At 44.1% G+C, this 17,779-nt stretch overlaps 2 protein-coding genes across 3 annotated transcripts in view; one reads left to right on the forward strand and one right to left on the reverse strand.

The window, feature by feature from the left end:
- The first annotated feature begins 9,164 nt into the window (after positions 1 to 9,164).
- Positions 9,165 to 10,402, forward strand: Lyrm2 (LYR motif containing 2). Its single transcript, XM_051187489.1, has 3 exons — positions 9,165 to 9,240; positions 9,551 to 9,691; positions 10,005 to 10,402. The coding sequence occupies exons 1-3, from the start codon at positions 9,187 to 9,189 to the stop codon at positions 10,083 to 10,085; spliced, it is 276 nt and encodes a 91-aa protein (XP_051043446.1). The 5' UTR covers positions 9,165 to 9,186; the 3' UTR covers positions 10,086 to 10,402.
- Positions 10,403 to 16,536: 6,134 nt separating this feature from the next.
- The window catches only part of Ankrd6 (ankyrin repeat domain 6), a 51,567-nt gene continuing 50,324 nt past the window's right edge, over positions 16,537 to 17,779 (reverse strand). For both annotated transcript variants that reach the window (XM_051187486.1, XM_051187484.1), the window contains one exon: positions 16,537 to 17,299. In XM_051187486.1, the coding sequence (XP_051043443.1) occupies positions 16,749 to 17,299 (551 nt within the window). In that variant the 3' untranslated portion in view covers positions 16,537 to 16,748. The remainder of the gene's footprint in view (positions 17,300 to 17,779) is intronic.

Here is a 17,779-nt window from a genome sequence, read left to right on the forward strand (position 1 = left end):
GAAAAAGTCTGCTGGACAGTGGTGGGACACAGCTTAGATCCCAGCACTTGGGAGGCAGAAGCAAGCAGATTTCTGTTATTTGGAGGCCAGACTGGTCTATAGAGAGAGTTTCAGGACAGCCAGGCTACAAAAAGAAACCCCACACAATCAACAGAAACACTTGTAACAGAAAATGTTTATAGTTAAAAGTCTATGTACAGGTAATTTTAATTTGCTGCAGTGTGCCATGTCTTTGCCACTTGTTCTATTGCTGTAAAGACACCATGACCAAGGCAATTTTTATCCAAAAAAAAAAAAAAAGCATTTAATTTGCTTGCTTACATCTCAGGAGTTTAGTCCATAATCATCTTGGCAGGGAGCATAGTGGTACACAGGCAGACCTGGTGCTGGAGAAGGAGCTGAGATTCCTACAGCCCAATGATCTGCAGGCAGCAGAGAGAACTGGGTCTAGCATGGGCCTTTGAAGCTTGAGAGCAACACCCCCCCCCCCCCCGACTAAGCATTCAAATGCATGAGTTTATAGAGACCAGTTTTTGTTTGCTTTTCAAGACAGGGTTTCTCTGTGTGGCCCTGGCTGTTTTGGAACTCGCTGTGTAGACCAGGCTGGCCTCAAACTCACAGAGATCCGCCTGCCTCTGCTTTCTGAGTACAAGGATTAAAGGCACAAACTACCACCTCCTAGTTTATGGGGGCAAGTCTTATTCAAACCACCACCTTCCAAGTACATAATTTGGGTTCAGCTCTTAAAGGAAATGAAATTTCAAAAAAACAAAACACAGCCAGGCATTGTGGCATGTGCCCTTAATCCCAGAGCTAAGAAGGAAGAGGCAAATGGATCTCTGTGAGTTTGAGGCCAGACTGATCTACAAAGTGAGTTACAGGACAGCTAAGGCTGTTAAACAAAGAAACCCTGTCTTTAAAATCCAAAAAGAAAAAAAGAAAAGAAAAAAAAAATCAGGATGTTAAGAGAAAAATGTTAAGGTGGTGATAAAGTGTGAGGTGATTTATATATATATATATATGGTTTAAGAAATAGTTTGGATAAGGATGGATTTTGTATGATAAAATTAGATTTTGTGGCTTAGTAAAAAAAATTACAGACATCTCCAGGCTCAAGTAGTTCCCTTAGGTGGATCACAAACCCCATCAGAGGATGGCATGCTAGTCTCATCACAGGATAAGGATGCGTGGGAAATAAGATTTGCAGGAAGTGTGCTGCTCCTGTCTCCAGCTGTGTAGGCCAGACCAGGTCAGCCTCCTGATGTCTCCTGTGACAGGAGAATGGGTTCTTTTGCCCATATCCTAAATGTATGGAATAACCAAAGCCAATTTCTCTACACTCTTAAAGTCTCCCAAACTGACTCAGTGCAGTGAACACAGGAACCTTGTACTTAAGCCTGCCTCCTGACACTTGGGGGACTTTGTGGTGATTTGCAAGAAAGTGCCCCCCCCAAAGGGAGGTGTGGCCTTGTTGGACGAAATGTGTCACTGTGGGGGTGGGCTTTGAAGTTTCATATGCTCAGCATACTTCCTGCTACCTGCAAGATGAAGCACTCTCGGCCCCCTGCACTGCCATGCTCCCACCGTGATGATAATGGACTGAACCTCTGAAACTGTAACCAAGACCCAATTAAATGCTTTCTTTATAAGAGTTGCCATGGTCATGGTGTCTCTTCACAGCAATAGAACATCCTAAGACAGACTTGAAAGGGAGTTGAGATGGCCATGCCTTTTACCCTGGCTTCCAATTTCCCTCTTAGAAGAAAAAATCCTCATTCTTAGGCCGAGGTAATTACTTGATTCTGTAAAAAGTTCTCAAGAGAGTTTTAAATAATGTAAGTCAGAGACCGTGTCACAGGCCCAGTCAGCACACAGGCTAAACTATGGACATCCATCTAAACAGTGACAGGTGCCATTCAGTGGATCCACCACACCCAGGTAAATAAAACAACAGTGCCTGAGAAGGAAGAAAGCCCAGACAGTGAGTGTCCACCCAAAGCAACCACCTTCCAGAGACTACGGGACCAGCGCTCCAGCCCTGCTCTGGCTGTACAGCCCGCACACAGTGGAAACTAAGAAATCCAACAAGAGACATGGAGGTGAGAATCATGGTGCCCCTTCCTCCCTGTGGACGCCTGGTAATATTGGCCATAATGTTTCCTATGGGGCTAGCCCCAAAGACTATCTAAAAGTAAGTTATTTTAAAAAGTGTCTGGTTTATTTATTGAGTTATCACTATGTGTCCAAATAACATTTGGTTCTGACATTTTACATTAAAAGGCCATTAACCCCTGGTTCCGTGGCTGGTTTGATTGGCATCTATGGCTGACACCTTACAGGCTCCACAAGTCCTTGCATCCTCCTCTGAGGTCTAATGATCCTGAGGAACTAGTACCTGCCCTTTCGTAGGAATCAAAGATTTAAACATAACTGAAATAAACGAGGAATGATGTGACTAAAGTACTGCCTTCACCCCCACTCCACTTTGTGTCTGCTTAGGAACTTTTTCAGTTCCTTAACCCCCTGAAACGGTCACATCAACTTCGGTAGCATGGTCAGGGCTTTCCATGGCTCAGATACATAAGCAAAATACCTACTGGTCCTCCTGACCTACACCTGACAATGATGTCATTGTGGGTTTTTTCCTTTAAAAATGCTGTACACTGAGCTTTGGTGCTAAGAGTTTATTTGGAGCAAGAACCTACTCTCGGGTCAATTTAGTGACACTGCATTGACCTTACAAGTTTCCCATCCAAAAAATCTACCTCTTTAAGCCAGGGAATATATGTCCATGTGACAATGCTGCCTGTGGCTAGCATGATTTCTTTTTTTTTTTTTTTTTTTTTTTGGTAGCAGAAAAGAATGTACAAAATACCTGTTCTCTGTGTCCAATTTATAGACCCAGCACTAATTCAGAATTCCAATAAATATCCCCAGGTAATGTGGAGAGAAACAACTCAGTACCTTCCCAATGGTCATAGAGAACAGTAATAAAATATTCTAACAAGAAACTCCTGAGCTGGACAGTGGTGGTGCATGCCTTTAATTCCAGCACTTGGGAGGCAGAGGCAGGTGGATCTCTGTGGGTTCGAGGCCAGCCTGATCTACAAAGTGAGTTCCAGGACAGCCAGAGCTGTTACACAGAGAAACCCTGTCTGGAAAAAGAAAGAAAAAGAAACCACTGGGTCTGCCAGATGCCCTGTAAGGTTAAAAAAAAGGGTGGGGTCAGGAAAACACCCTGACCCTGACTTGACTCCAAGATCAAAGCCAAGAACTTCAAATCCCATCAATCTCTTAGCTCACCCCAGAGTCAAGCCACAAAAACCCACCAATCCCAACCCACTTTGGAAAGCCCCACCACTATCAAGAAACCCTATATAGTCTCTGTATTTTGTTCCGTTTGTTGTTTAGCACCTCAGAGTTTGTTGTTTAGCACCCTTCTGGATTTTTCCCTCCCAATAAATCTCCAGTGAGGCTTGTGTGGTGTGACATTTTCACCAGAGCAGGGGCCAGCTGTAACAACTTTTGAGGGAGTCAGAACAGAACTATAACACTTTCACTGGGGAAACATTTCCCTTAGCTGAGCAGAGAGCTATAACACTTAGCTGGACCTAAACTGAGCTGTCAATCTCTGCTGACCAGAGAAACCTTTCCCTGGAGCAGAGCTGCAAAGTTGTGATATTCCTTGGCTCCAGACTGCCAAGGAAGCTTTTATCACAGCTTCGGTGCTTACATCCCCCACCCCAGACACACACACACACACACACACACACACACACACACACACACACACACACGTGAAATTTATAGCATAATACTAGTGTAGGGTAAAGGGGATAGCCAAAAAAACAAACAAGCAAACAAAAAATCCTGACCCTGAAACCAGAGCCAATGAAAGAAACCCACCTTGACCCTGAAACCACAGCAAGTAAAAGAAACACACTTTAGCCCAGAAACAAGAACCTAAGAAACACACTTTGGCTCCAAAACCAAACAGAAACCTACCCCTGACTGACTCAGTACAAAAATCAACCAACCAATAGCTGAGCAGGAAAACCAACCAATCCCTGACTGTGAAATTCAGCTCATCTCGGAGTTTTTCAAGCTCAAGGATTGAAATCTGACCAATTCCCAACCTAAAAAATCTCCTCCCACCCTAAAAATCTCCACCCACCCTGGCAGAGGTAGCCGCCCTCATGGATTCTTCCCTCGGAATAAAAGATGAGGTTTGGATGAGACTTTCTTTTGTCAAAATGTTGAGAAACAAAGAAGTAACAACTTTTCCACCAGAGCCAGAGTGGAGCAGAGCAGGACTGTAACACTTTCTTTGGAAGAAACCTTCCCCTAGAGAAACAGAGTTGTTACATCAGGGAGACGCTTTCCCTGAAGCAGGTCTGTGAGTTGCTACACTTCCAGTGACTTTCCATCCTACGTGAGTTCAAAGGGTGAGATGAAAAGGGATCATTTGGGGAAAGCCCTAAGCCTGAAAAGAGCCAGAGGCAAGAGCTTTAACCAGCCAAGGTAAAATTCCTGTGACACTTGTTATAACAAGAGTGTTTTTTAAGGAATGGTTAGTTCGCTCTACCTTCCCTGAGGACTGGGGATGACAGGGGATATGCCAAGGGATGTTGAGAGCTTTAGATAGGGTTTGGGAGATCTGAGAGGTGAACTCAGGACCATTGTCTGACTGAAGAGAAGCTGGAATTCCAACCTGGAATAATTTTCCTGAGAAGGATGTCAGAGATTGTCTGGGCTTTTTTGTTAGTGGTTGGAAGCGCACCTGCGCACCCTGAGAAGGTATCAACTAATACCAGGAGATATTTGACTCATCTGACTGTGGGCATGTGGGTAAAGCCAAGTTTCCAGTCAGTCCCTGGGAGAGAGTCCCTGGCTTGGTGGGTAGGAATACCTGCAGTTAGGGTCTGACATCTGACAGCTTTTACAAGAGCAGTGATAGTTTTTAAAAAATGCAAGTGCTCAGGAGTGGGCTGAGGTGAGCCTTGACAAAGCGAGACAGAGCTGTGCTGTTAGGATGAAAGAGCTGGTGTGAATAGGACAGAATTTGTCCAGGGTCAGGAGGTGACTGTGAGGATGTTGGTTGTAGTGTATGAACTCCCTGCGGTGGGTGAGGTGAGTCTGAGTCTCGAAGGGTTGTAGCCCTAGATGCTTCATCAGCCGGGTTGTTTCCCTTAAAGATAATGGAGATGTCAGTCTGATGAGACCAGCAGTGAATACTCCCTATATAGCTTTGGGTAGCTGGGAGACCTTTAGCATGGCCTTAATTTGACCTGAGTTAGTTATGGATCCTCCTTTTGTAGTAAGTAGCCCACGCTCATTCCAGATAGCAGCATGGGACAGGAGGATGTGAAAGACATATTTGGAGTCTGTGTAAACATTTAGGGATTGTCCCTGTGCTGATTGGAAGGCACAGGTAAGAGCTATTAATTCAGCCTACTGGTTAATAGTATGGGCAGGGAATGCCCATGCCTCCACTACCCTGGTATCTGACACTATGTCATAGCCCGCTCAATGGGTCCCCTCATGTAAAAAGGAGCTGCCATCTGTGTACCAGGTATAAGTGGCCTGAGGTAGTGTGCCCTCCCATATGTGTGAAGGATGGGGCAATAGCTCTTCTATAGTTTCAATGCCGGAATGGGATGGGGAATAGTTAGTGTCAAGTTGAGGTAGAAGATTTGAGATATTTAGGGGTGGGCAGGATTGGAAAGTAAGTGTGGCATCTTCTATTAGTGCTACCTGTAGAGAAAGAACCTCAGGAAGGAGGTAGAGTTTGTTAAGGAGGGGTTCATATGAAGAGCCAAGAGCTGCCTCATATAATGGATGGCAAGGAGAGATTAAGAAGGGATCCAGGAATGTAAGAAGCCAGCTATTCCTAGAAATGATAAAATCTCCTCTTTAGTAGAAGGAACTGTGAGAGACTGGATTAGGTTTGTCCTGTCTAAGGCAATAGCTTTATGAGTTGGGGTAATGGTTATTCCCATGTAGGTGACCTGAGGTGTGAATGTTGGACCTTGGAAGGTGGGACTCTATAACCCCTGCTGGACAAGAAATTTAGAATCAGTTTGGCTAACTTTTAAGGATGAGTTGCAAAGTAAAATATCATCTACAAACTGTATGATTTTAGATTTTGGGAAAGACAGAGAGAGTAGGTCAGAAGCCAGAGCCTGGCCAAATGGATGTGGGCTATCCCTGAATCCCTGAGGTAGAACAGTCCAGGTGAGCTGTGTGGAGGTCAGGGTCAGTCCAGGTGAAAGCAAAGATATTTTGAGACTGAATGACGAGAGGGATAAAGGAAAGGGCATCCTTAAGATCCAAAACTGAGAAATGAGAGGTCCCTGAGGGGATAGTGGAAAGAAGTGTGTAAGGATTAGGCACCATAGAATGGAGGGGGACCACTGCAGAGTTAATGAGCCGGAGGTCTTGAACTAGGCGGTAGGTCCCATTAGGTTTTTTAACTGCTAGTATAGGGGTGCTGAAGGGAGAGGATGTAGGACAGAGTAACTTTTTCCTTAAGTTTAAGTCCTCTGAGGCTCTGGAGTGGGAGTGGGCCCTGGACTTGGGTGATTACCTCAAGGGGTCCTATAACTGAATGACAGTGGGGGAATGGTGTTAACTACAGAAGGGTTTTGGGTGTCCCAGACTTGGGGGGGGTATACCTGAGAGGCTGGCAGAGGAAATGACATATTGGAACCAGTAGGGTGGGTGTCTAGGAGGAGTAGGAGAGGAGCCACTAACAAGTCTGGGGTTAGGTGAATGGGGGGAGCAAAGTAAATAGAAGCTCCTACCTTGGCTAAAAGATCCATTCCCAGTAGGGACACAGGACAGGTAGCTATAATCAAAAATGAGTGAGGGGAATTCCTCTGAAAATGCAATTGAGTGGTGGAGTCTGATGAGGTAGGTAATGTAAGGAGTAGGGTTTTTCCGCCCGCAGCTGGTCTTGTCCCACTGCCGTGCCAGCCCCAATTAACACACTGAGACTCTGTATTTGATATAACGCTGTTGGCCAGTTACTTGTTTCTTATCGGCTAGCTCTGTCTTAATTATTAACCCATTTCTGTTAATCTAATATTTTCACGTGCTTTCACCTTACTGGGGAATGAGGCCTGCGTCTGGTCTCCCCAGCATCTCCATGTTGACTCTCCTTACTACTTCCTTTTTCCTCCTTCTCTCCTAGTCCCTCCTATCTTCCTTTCCTATTGGCCAACAGTGCTTTATTCATTAACCAGTATGAGAAACATTTATAGAATGACATCTCCCATCAAGGTAAGGCTGTTCCCCTACCCCAACATAGGGAGATGAGGAGAGGTGGGTCCCCAAAACTCCCTCAGGACTGAGTATGTGGCACCAGTGTCCAAGAGGAAGGAGATGGGTCACCCTGATACCTTGAGGTTCACCAGGGGCTCCCTGTTGGAGATGACAGGTGGTCAGGTCAAGAGAGCCCGGGCCCATGCACTCATCGTGATCCATGGCCAGGGCTAGGAAGTCAGCTAGAGGGCTGTCTGTGTCTGATGTCCTCTTGCCATAAGGGACATGAGGACAATCTACTGACCAGTGGCCCTCTTCATGGCATTTTGGACATGGTTTGAGTGGTGCATGGGGATTAGGGCAAGCTTGAACCCAATGACCCTCTTGACCACATTTAAAACATGGATGCTGCAGTCCTTGAGCCTCAGAAGGCAAGGGATCCTGGGCAGACTCTGTGGCTGGTCAGATGGCCTTGGCCAGCATCTGGTATTTTTGTTTAAGGACTTTCTCATCTCTCTCATAGTACACTTTAAAAGTCACCATTAAGACTTCTGTCTGTGGGGTTAGAGGTCCTCTCTCCAGATGTCTAAGCTTAACCCTAATGTCAGGGGAACTCTTGGGGAAAAATATGTCATAAGGAGTTGCCTTCCCTCTGGGTTTTCAGGGTCAGGTTTATAAACTGTAAGAAGGCCTTTGTAAGGCATTCTAGGAACTGAGAGGGATTTTCCATGTCTGTCCTGAACTATCTCCAGAAGTTTATCATAGTTTACTGGCTTGAGGGACCTCAAGCAGAGACCAGTCATGAGGCAGGTTGTAAACTGATCTCTAGCTAGAATTCCCCCTGGAGTATTGTACTCCCAATGGGGCTCCTGATCAGGAACAGCCTCTGCCCCAGCAGGGTGCACTGCATTAGTCTGGTGAACTACATCTGCATGGGCACTAGCCTACTCCCAAACTCATCTGCATTCCTCAGGTAGTAGGCTGTTGGTCAAAACCATGTACATATCATGAAAGATGAGGCTATAGATTGGGTGATATACTGGAACTCTTTCATGAAAGCAGTAGAGTTAGAGGTATAGGAACCAAGTTTCTTTTCTGTTTGAGAAAGTTCTGAGAGTGAGAAGGGGACATGTACTTTAACCAGACTATCTACTCCAGCCACTTCTCGAAAGGGAAGAACTGTAGCCTGGTTGGCTTTGGAAGTTTGGGGGCACATAGCCACACAAGAACAAGTAACAGGGGGTGTTAAGTAGGGCAGGAATATGGGGTGCCAAATCATCAAGACTGCTTTCAGCTGACTTAGGGGGCGTTGACCCGGGAGAGGGAGAAGCCAGGACATCAACACTTGCCACCAACCCTAATGATTCCAGCTTGATCCTCAAGCTCCCACAAGAGAAAAAAATCTGAAAAAGCACACGGGGTTAAGCCTCACTCATAATGCCTGTGACATAAACACTGAGAACTAGAGGTATATTATGCATCTGGAGCTGTTTTGAGCAGTTACATATGATACACTGCGAGGTGTGTGGTGTGGGGGACAGAACAAAAAGGCCCTCTAAAGGCCCCATGAGTAGGGAAATTTCAAGGATCCTGGTGACTACCTGCTGGAGGATAAAGATAAGATTTTAAAAAAAAAAAAGCTTGCAGCATGCAAGTTAAAATTACTAGTTTAAATGTCGTTCTCTTCAATTATACACATCAAGAGTGCTCAAAAAACGCACGATTTCTCCCTTCCGGTAAACCGCTTAAGCTCCTAGGTGATAAGTTCCTTCTGGCGTTTGTGGCGGGTGAGACCCCAGCCGAGACGCAAAACTAGGGCGTCCGTCTCCTAGCAACCGGGCTCGCCCGCCTCCTCCTTCTGCTTCCGTGTTCCCGTCATCCCCAGGCTCCACTTCCGCTCTTGCGCATTAAGCGGCTGCCTCCATGGGACACATGGCGTCTTCTCGCTTGCCTCCCACGGTGCTGACGCTGAAGCAGGTACCCGCGGTTCTCCAGCCCCGTGGCCCGGTACCTGCCTGGAGCAGGGGCCGCGGTGGTGGCTCCGCTCGTGTGGGACTGTGGCCTGTGGACTTTTGAGGCGCTCTCCCTGAGACATGGCTCACCACAGCCACCGCGGGCCTCGGCTTGCAGCCTCAGCCTCCCGAGGGCGGGGGTGATAGGTGTGCATGACCCAAGCTATCCGCCCGTCTTGAGGACCAAAGGGACATCTCTGGTTACAGTTTGTTTGCTGAGGTGGAGCCGGCGGGTATTTATTTGTAATTTGCATTTCTCCTTGCCCCCCGAGCAGTTCATGAGAAGGCAACAAGTTCTCCTCCTCTACAGGAAGATTTTGCGAGCCATTAGGCAAGTTCCAAGCGATTCTGACAGGAAGTACCTTCAGGACTGGGCCAGGGAAGAATTCAAAAGAAACAAAAGTGCCACAGAAGAGGTGAGAGCAAGACCAGACTGAGGCAGCGTCTCCTTTTGCCCCGGTGTGTTGTTGAACTTAAACATTAGCGAACGTCTTGGAATATGCCACTAAGGGGGTTGGTTTTGATCACTGCTGAAGTTCCTCCCTTTCGCCTGGCTTGCACTTGCCACTGTTGGTTTCTCGTTGGGGGTTCTTTTGTGTAGGAATTGGGCGTGTTAAGTCCACAGCCATAACCAGCCACTGTTGGTTCTTGGATATAGCAGATAAAATAATAGAACTGTGTCATGGTTAACCTGGTAAAACAATGACTAAATTCCCCTCTCTTCTACAGGATACAATACGAATGATGATTACTCAAGGCAATATGCAGCTAAAGGAATTAGAAAGGACACTTGCGTTAGCAAAGTCTTAATGGAAAGACTTTGAGATCTCCATGCATTTTGCACAGGCTGAAAGCCACTGCCACAAATCCCCAGTGGCACAAGAAAAGATGATCATGCTAATCAAGACTGGAAATCAAGGCATTTACATTTCCACTACAGTGGCTGCTATTAAAAAGTGATCTAAGTAAGGTGCTGACAGGAGTTGGGAACCAGCAGCCATTTTGGAAAACAGATAGTTCTTGAAAAGGTAACAAGATGGGGTTAGTGAGATGGCTCCAAGGTTAAGGCTCTTGCTGCCAAGAACCTGAGTTTGAGGTTGACCCCTGGAACCCACACGGTGGAAGGAGGAAACCACTCCAGAAAATTGTCTTCTGACCTCCACACAGGTGCTGTGGCACATAAACAGACAAAAAAAAAAAAAAAAAAAAAAAAAAAAAGAGAGAGAGAATATAATTAAAAATGAATAAAAGGTGACAGTTACCTCATACTTCAGCAAGTCTCACTCTAACCAAGAGAACTGAAGCATGCCTATAAAAAGTGTATACAGAGTTCACCATTTTGGGGGGGGGTTAAAACAGCTTTTCTCTTTATAAGCCAGACCTCAAACCCAGAGATCCACCTGCCTCTGCCTCTTGAGTGCTTGGATTAAAGGTGTGTGCCACTGGGACAGAATGAATTCAGTGTTCCTGATAACCAGATACTGGATTCAGAATATCTATTAACTGATACTTGGGTATGTAAAATGTTCTACAATAAAATACTATTTTGCAGTAAAAATGAGTGCAAACTGCTCCATGCTCCCCATGATGACCTTGATAACATTGTTAAGTTAGAGGAGCCAACTATAAAAGAGCCCCTGCGTCTACGTGCAGTGGGTACTGCCTTGAACCAGGGATAGAACAGTGTTCTCAGTGAACAGGTAGTGCTGCTTGAAGGGATGTGGAGAATAACAGTGTGATGGTGTTACAACTCTGGACATTCTAAGGATATACTGACGTCCATTTGAGTGAGAGACAGCATGAGTATAAAACGGGTTTGAAGTGTAATTCTTATAGTAGATTTTTTTTTCCACTTGCTACAGAAGACATTCTAATGAAAACGTTTATGATATGAACACAGTGTCCAAATTTTACATCACTTAGAGCCAGCTCTGCAGTTCTCATCCTGTGAAGGTAAGTAAGGTTTACAGTCCAGGAGAGACTGACTGGCTAGACATGGGACAGCTTTGTGCCTTTTTCAATAAACAGTTAAATGACAAGACAAAGAATACATGTGAACTTCATTCACTGTGCCACTTTTAGACTACAAGATTATGGTATGTTGTGACCTCTATCTCAAGCTGTAAAACAAACAAACCTGATATAGGACTGACAGTATACTAACTCCAGGAGACACTCTAGAACAATGGTGCTCAACCTGAATGACCCTTGCACAGAGGTCACAGATACTTACATTACAATTAACAACAGTAGCAAAATTACAGTTATGCAGTAACAGAATAACTATTATTTTGAGGAACTGTGCTAAAGGGTCCCAGCATTAGAAAGGCTGAGAACCACTGTTCTAGGACCAGGAAAACCTGCTTTGCTCTTCAGAGTTGTGAAGTTACTTTGTTCATGTGTATTACTGTTTAATGGTCAAAGGGCTAAGACCTCAAGAGCATCTGGAGCTTTGTTGGAAATAAAAGATGAGAACATTGAAACACCAAAAAGAAGAGGGAAGACTGGGCAGTTCTTCATCTCCCATGCCTAATATCCTTGTGGACACTGAATCAAGAAAGAGCCTTGGTACATTATGCTCTCCTTCAAAAATTGAGAAAAGAAACACATCATAGAGTTGACATCAGGACACGAGATAAAATTATACACATTTAGTGAAATGTGTGAAAGTAGAAACTTGGAAGATTCTGAAATGATCCTGTAAGCAGTTAAAAGTGTCCATTAACAGAACACAGATGCCAGACGGGAACCTAACTAGTGTCCTGTACTGGATGCCTGGAAAGACGATGCAGAAAGCTTGACCTATGTTGCCCAAGCACAGCTCCACCTCCTGGAGGCTTACCGTCCCATGCACAGTTCTGTATGAGAGTGATCTAATTCAGACTGCTTTCATAAGTTAATTTTGTTTGTTTTTTCAAACATAGTCTATGCAAAAATACCGACAAGCATTTGTGAACAGTTAGGGTTTTTATTTTTGAAACCAGGTCTGCCCTAATCCTTCATCCTCCACCTTCCAAGTGCCCGAATTGTAGGTGTGAGCCACTACACTTTCTATGAGCAGTCTTGAAGAGAGAGGACTTTACATAATTCCCTGTGTGGTCTGGTTGACGTACAAGTTCAAATCTGTTCTAAGTAAGTCTAAAATCCTGGAACTAAACAATGATGAGATGTAGTCTTTTAAAAGCACATATATTTGTCAAGAGTCCTAAGGCAAGCTGAGGTTGGATTTTGTTTTTGTGGCTCTAGCTGCTCATGAACTCAGGGATTCAGCCTCTGCCAAGTGCCAGGTGTGTGCTCATACACCCTGCATGGTTATTTTTAAAGCAGGATGGAATTGCTTTCAAAGGGAAAGGTTAATGCAACACCTAGCTTTCCGTTCATCTCTGAGGGTCAGGTCTACTTTGCTCACTCAGGTGTTTTGATTAATGTCTTTGCCTTTAGATCAAGTCTTGCTTGACCTTTTTTTTTTTTTTTTTAAATGACTTATTATTGCGGTTAAATAAGGATCAGGATAAACAAATAGGCCGAATAGATGATTATTCAGGGAGAAATAACTTACAACCTAGACAAGCTCCACCAGATGCTCTCCTGTCTGAGTCTCGACAGCCAGAGAGAGTTCCTGTCTCTTCCTCAGTCCTCCTTCCACAGGTCACTTCTGCCCATGGCTCCACCCCCAATGGGCACAGTCAGTGCCACAGAAGAAGACAAAGTAAATATCTCACTACAACTTATTTTATGTGCATTGATGTTTTGCCTGCATGTTATGTCTGTGTGAGGGTGTGGATCCCTTGGAGCTGGAGTTGTGAGCTACCATTGTGGGTGCTGGGAATTGAACCTGGGTCACAAGGTGGCTCTTTTTTTTTTTTTTTTACAGAGATCTACCTGCCACTGCCTCCCGAGAGCCAAAGTCATGTGCCACCACCGCCCGGCTTCACAAGGAGGTTCTTTAGCAATGTTTCCCTTGAATACAGGATGACAGTCTGAGATGTTGGCCAGCTGGAACTGCTGGTGAAGTTTTACTCATCATGAATCTAGTTTATCTGGATGCAGGATTGTACAACCTATTAACTGTTCTGAGTGTCTCCTTTAAAGTTACCTGTTTGAATGTCAAACTCAAACTTTAAACATCCTAGACTTTAAGATGTTTTAATAATTGGCTGTATGTATGTGAAGAAACAGTCTTGTTGTAAAGGCACACCTTTAATCCTAGCAATCAGGATGCAGAGGCAGGTGGGCCTCTTTTGAGTTCTGGGCCAGCCAGCCAGATCTGTATAGTTGAAACACTGCCTTAAAAGAGAGGTATTTTACACAAAAGCTTTGTAACAGATAAGTAGCTAAAGTCAGTTTATAACAGTTTGCCCTCTATCATTTCCCCTCTTTAAAAAGTGCCATCAGGTGTACATTTCAAATTCATGACACATCATTGCTGTGGATGTACCCAAATAGTTTGCTGCTGATAACTGAGGGGAGCAGAAGCTCGAACATTAAGTTACACCAGCAGTACCCTTGGGAGACACAGACGAAAATAGCTAAGGAAAAGGCCATTCCAAACAGAAGAGCCCACACCTGCCTTGGAAAAGGAAAAGGATTATACAGAATCAGGCACAAAGACATTTAAAAAAAAAAATCACCTTAACAAATCACAAATTACAGGATTTTAAGGAATTATATTCACATTAAATTTAGATTTTTGGGGACTGAAGAGATGGCTCAACAGTTAAGGGCATACTACTTTTTAAAAAAGATTTATGTATACGGTGTTCTGCCTGCAAGCCAGAAGAATGCATCAGATCTCTTTACAGATGGTTGGTTATGAGCCACCATGTGGTTGCTGGAAATTGAATTCAGGACCTCTGAAAGAGCAGCCAGTGCTCTTAACTGCTGAGTTATCTTTTTATACTACTCTTGAAGAGGACCAACGTTCAGGTCCCGGCACCCATATGGGGCAGCTCAGGACTGCTTGTTAACCCAGCTTCAGGGGATCCAATGCCAAGCAGGCACCTGAACTCATATTCACATACTCAATTAAAATAAGCCTTTTTGATTATTTATCATTTGTGTTTACTGAAAATCATTTTATTGTATTTCTTAAAAGGTGCTATCATGTCTTGTACCTTGTGGAGTTAATAACGACATTAAAGAGTTTCCCCAATTTGCACCCAATTTGTGTTGATATAAGACATCTGAGGTTGAAATTAAACTAGATGCATTTTCCCTAAGTGGCGTGGCTGGGTGCAGGCTCTTTCAGGAATTCTCGAGTGCAGTCAGCAGAACATATGGCTATAAATAAGGAGTACCAACAACTGAAAACAACGTTTAATGTTTACAGGAAGTACAAGTTCAGGGTAAGAACATTAGACAACATGCCTTTCACCAGAAAAAAAAAAAGTTCTACAGATGAAAAACGTGTGTTTTGGACTCCCCAAATCAAAAGTGATGCTAGGACTGACACATTCACCCATCACAATTATTTAGTATACAGTATAATGGACGTGCTAACAATTACTTGTTTTTAAAAGGCCATTAATAATGTACAACTTTACTGTTTGATAACATTTTTCCACAGCTGTTGACACTTTTTAGGCCCCAGTTTGAAACGAGACCTATGTGAGAGTATAAAGTATAAACAGTTATTTAGTACAGCTGGGATATTGTCTTGTTTTAGCACATAGCACAAGGGGAAAATACACACCGGATCTACAGTGCTTCATAATGCTAAGGAACAATTGCAACAAACCTAATATTGGTGTTACAAACAAAACATGATTGGCCATGGGGTTCACTCCTTTAATCCCAGAATTCAGGAGGCTGAGACAGGATGATCGTGAGTTTAAGGTGCCAGCCTAGTGTGTACAATAAACCCCAAACAACAAACCAATTTAGGAAGTCAACCCTGTGGGTAAGGGCCTGACTAACCTTATTCAATAGCCTGGTTTTATGCTTAATGACTTGACAAAAATATCCAATTCACAGTGATAAGCTGCCTGCTTCTGATGGGTAGGAGGTATATCATCAAAGTACTGCCACCAAGATACTCTGTGGTCTAAACTTGATGTTCAATGTTGATCTCTGCGTTTCTCAACAAGGATATTGTGAGGTAATAAGTATTCTAACAGCGAAATGCTTGGAGCATAAATCTTGAGCTCAAGATTTCATCTCTTAGTATAAGGAACGAAACTACAGAAGTGAGCAACATCTTGTTTCAGATAGTGTCACAGCAGGGCTCCAGCAAGTGAGCTGAACTCAGAACCCTAGTGAAGGAGACTCCCAAGATGTTGAGGATAGAGATGGGTCAGTCACATGAAATAATGACTCACTGGATTCTATACTCTAAATATCTACCTTGTTACTTTACAGGAATATCTGTATCTATGGATTGTTACTATAAGGAAAAACAAAAACTTGGCTTGACAAGGCTAAATGCATACTATTCCTGAAAGATCACTTCTCTTTGGCTCAATGGACAGCATTTTAGTCACAATTCATAGATAGTAGTTACTAGATTTTTAGTCATAGAGAAATAGAACTGAATTTTCTGTGCATATGTGGAGACTGATATAACCCATGATCCAAAGGATTTCAAGAGAAATCCAAGATATCTTCAACACTTCCGTTGGGTAGATTTTATTCAGTAAACAAGTAAAGCCTTCTGATGTTGAGTTAGTCAATTATTTACCTTGATGTTCTTCAGTGAAAGAAGTCAATTCAAAATTAAACTTCCATGAAATCACCTTATTTCTTTACAAAATACAGAACAAAAGTCTTGAATTCAGGAAGGTAGTCTAAGGTAACTGGCTGAAGTTGTTTCATGAATATTTTTCCAGAAATCTATTCAGTTATTTTGGCTAAAAACACAGTAACTGACCAATGGTTTAAACTTTTCTCCTTTGACAAACATTTCCAGTCAGCAATTACTCCTTATTTACATGGCCTTTAAAATTATTTTAAGAAAAACCGGACACTGAAATCATTAAAATGTATCCTTTCAAAATCTGAAAGATTTTTCACTCAGTTAAAGGATGAGCATTTTGAGAGTTACAAGGGAGAAAGAAGTCTTCCTGCATCTGAGTCCCGGCTCTGCTGGGACCATCTGGGCACAGCAGGCGTGCTGATGAGTATGTGAATGACTACTTGTAGAGTTCCCAGGAAGTAATCTTTGCTTTTGACATATTTCATATCACTGAGTCACAGACTTAGACACATACCTTCTCTACTTGGTGTGGCTTGTTTTTTTTTTTTTTAATGAACCTGGCCCGAGGTTTAGAATTAAACCGGCAATTCCTCCAGCTTCCCAGGATTCAGTGTAAGTAGTGAAATCCTTGTAACTTCTGGGCACAGAAGTATGTGTTCACAACAGATTAGCAACTTTTAAAAAAGCAATTTCACCTTGTGCATGATAACCAGCTCCTGGGACACAGCTACTTTGCCATCACTGAGTCAGAAATCCCATTGCTTCACCTCAGGGTCCGTGTTTTACTTCTGCACCTTTGTCCGCAGCTTGGCAAGCTCTTCTTCTAAACTTCTGATGTGCTCCTTCAGTGTGGCCTCGTCTTGCTGGGCTTTCTGACTGGCTTGGCTTCGCGCTTCTTCGATTTTCCGTTCATACCATTTTTCCATCTGGGTAGAAACTGCCTCAAAAAAATACTGGGTTAGCTCCAGGGCGTGTGAGGCGTCTGGAACGTCACCACCTGCTGCTGCTGGCTGCTGCCCACAGGGGCTGCTGGCGGTTGGCTGCTGGCCTCGATGTTTGGTCTGCCCACTTCTCCCAGACTTCTTGGTTTGAGTCCCTCTGTTGACACAGGATGCTGCCGGCTGATCACACTTGGGAGCCCCATTCAAGGGACAGGGGACTGCCGGGGCCTTGACCTTCCTTAACCGGCAGCCTGTGCACTCAGAGGGAAGCAGCTCCTCCTGCTGCTTCTGGGCAGTGGTGGTACTGAGTGTCTTGTCCTTGGGCCTCACAACCTGAGAGGAGCTGTTGGAAGCTGCTGCTGGCCCTGCAGCTGCCACTGGCTGATCTACAGCTGTTTTCAAAGGAGAAACAAATGTCAGAGCATGTCCGTATTTAGACACAGAGCTGGGGTCTCATTCACTTGAGAGTCCTGGAGTCCTCAGAACCTCAGCCTTCCCAGGCACCACTACTTACCCACTGTCCTGCCTTTCTGGGCACCACTCACCCACTTCTCCCAGCTTTCTTTCACCTTCTTCTCCCTTTCTCTTCCCTTCCTTTCTCCCTCCCACTTTATCTCCAGCATTTTCATCTTAGTTCATCAGGGCTCTCTTGGATTCTGTGTTAGCCACAGTAATAGCATATAGGCTATATTTCTGACCTTTCCTTAGCATGTCTTGTCTGCCCTAGAAGTCTCTGGGTCCTGTTTCTCATGTGTAAGGATGACAAAACTTACACAGAAAGAGTGCTGAGGAACACACCCACACTCTTCATTTCTGGGACATAAGCCTATGTACCACTTCTTTTCTTTTATGGACTTTTTTCTTTGCTTGTT

This window comes from Phodopus roborovskii, unplaced genomic scaffold (assembly GCF_943737965.1).
Source record: "Phodopus roborovskii unplaced genomic scaffold, PHOROB, whole genome shotgun sequence".
Lineage (NCBI taxonomy): Eukaryota > Metazoa > Chordata > Mammalia > Rodentia > Cricetidae > Phodopus > Phodopus roborovskii.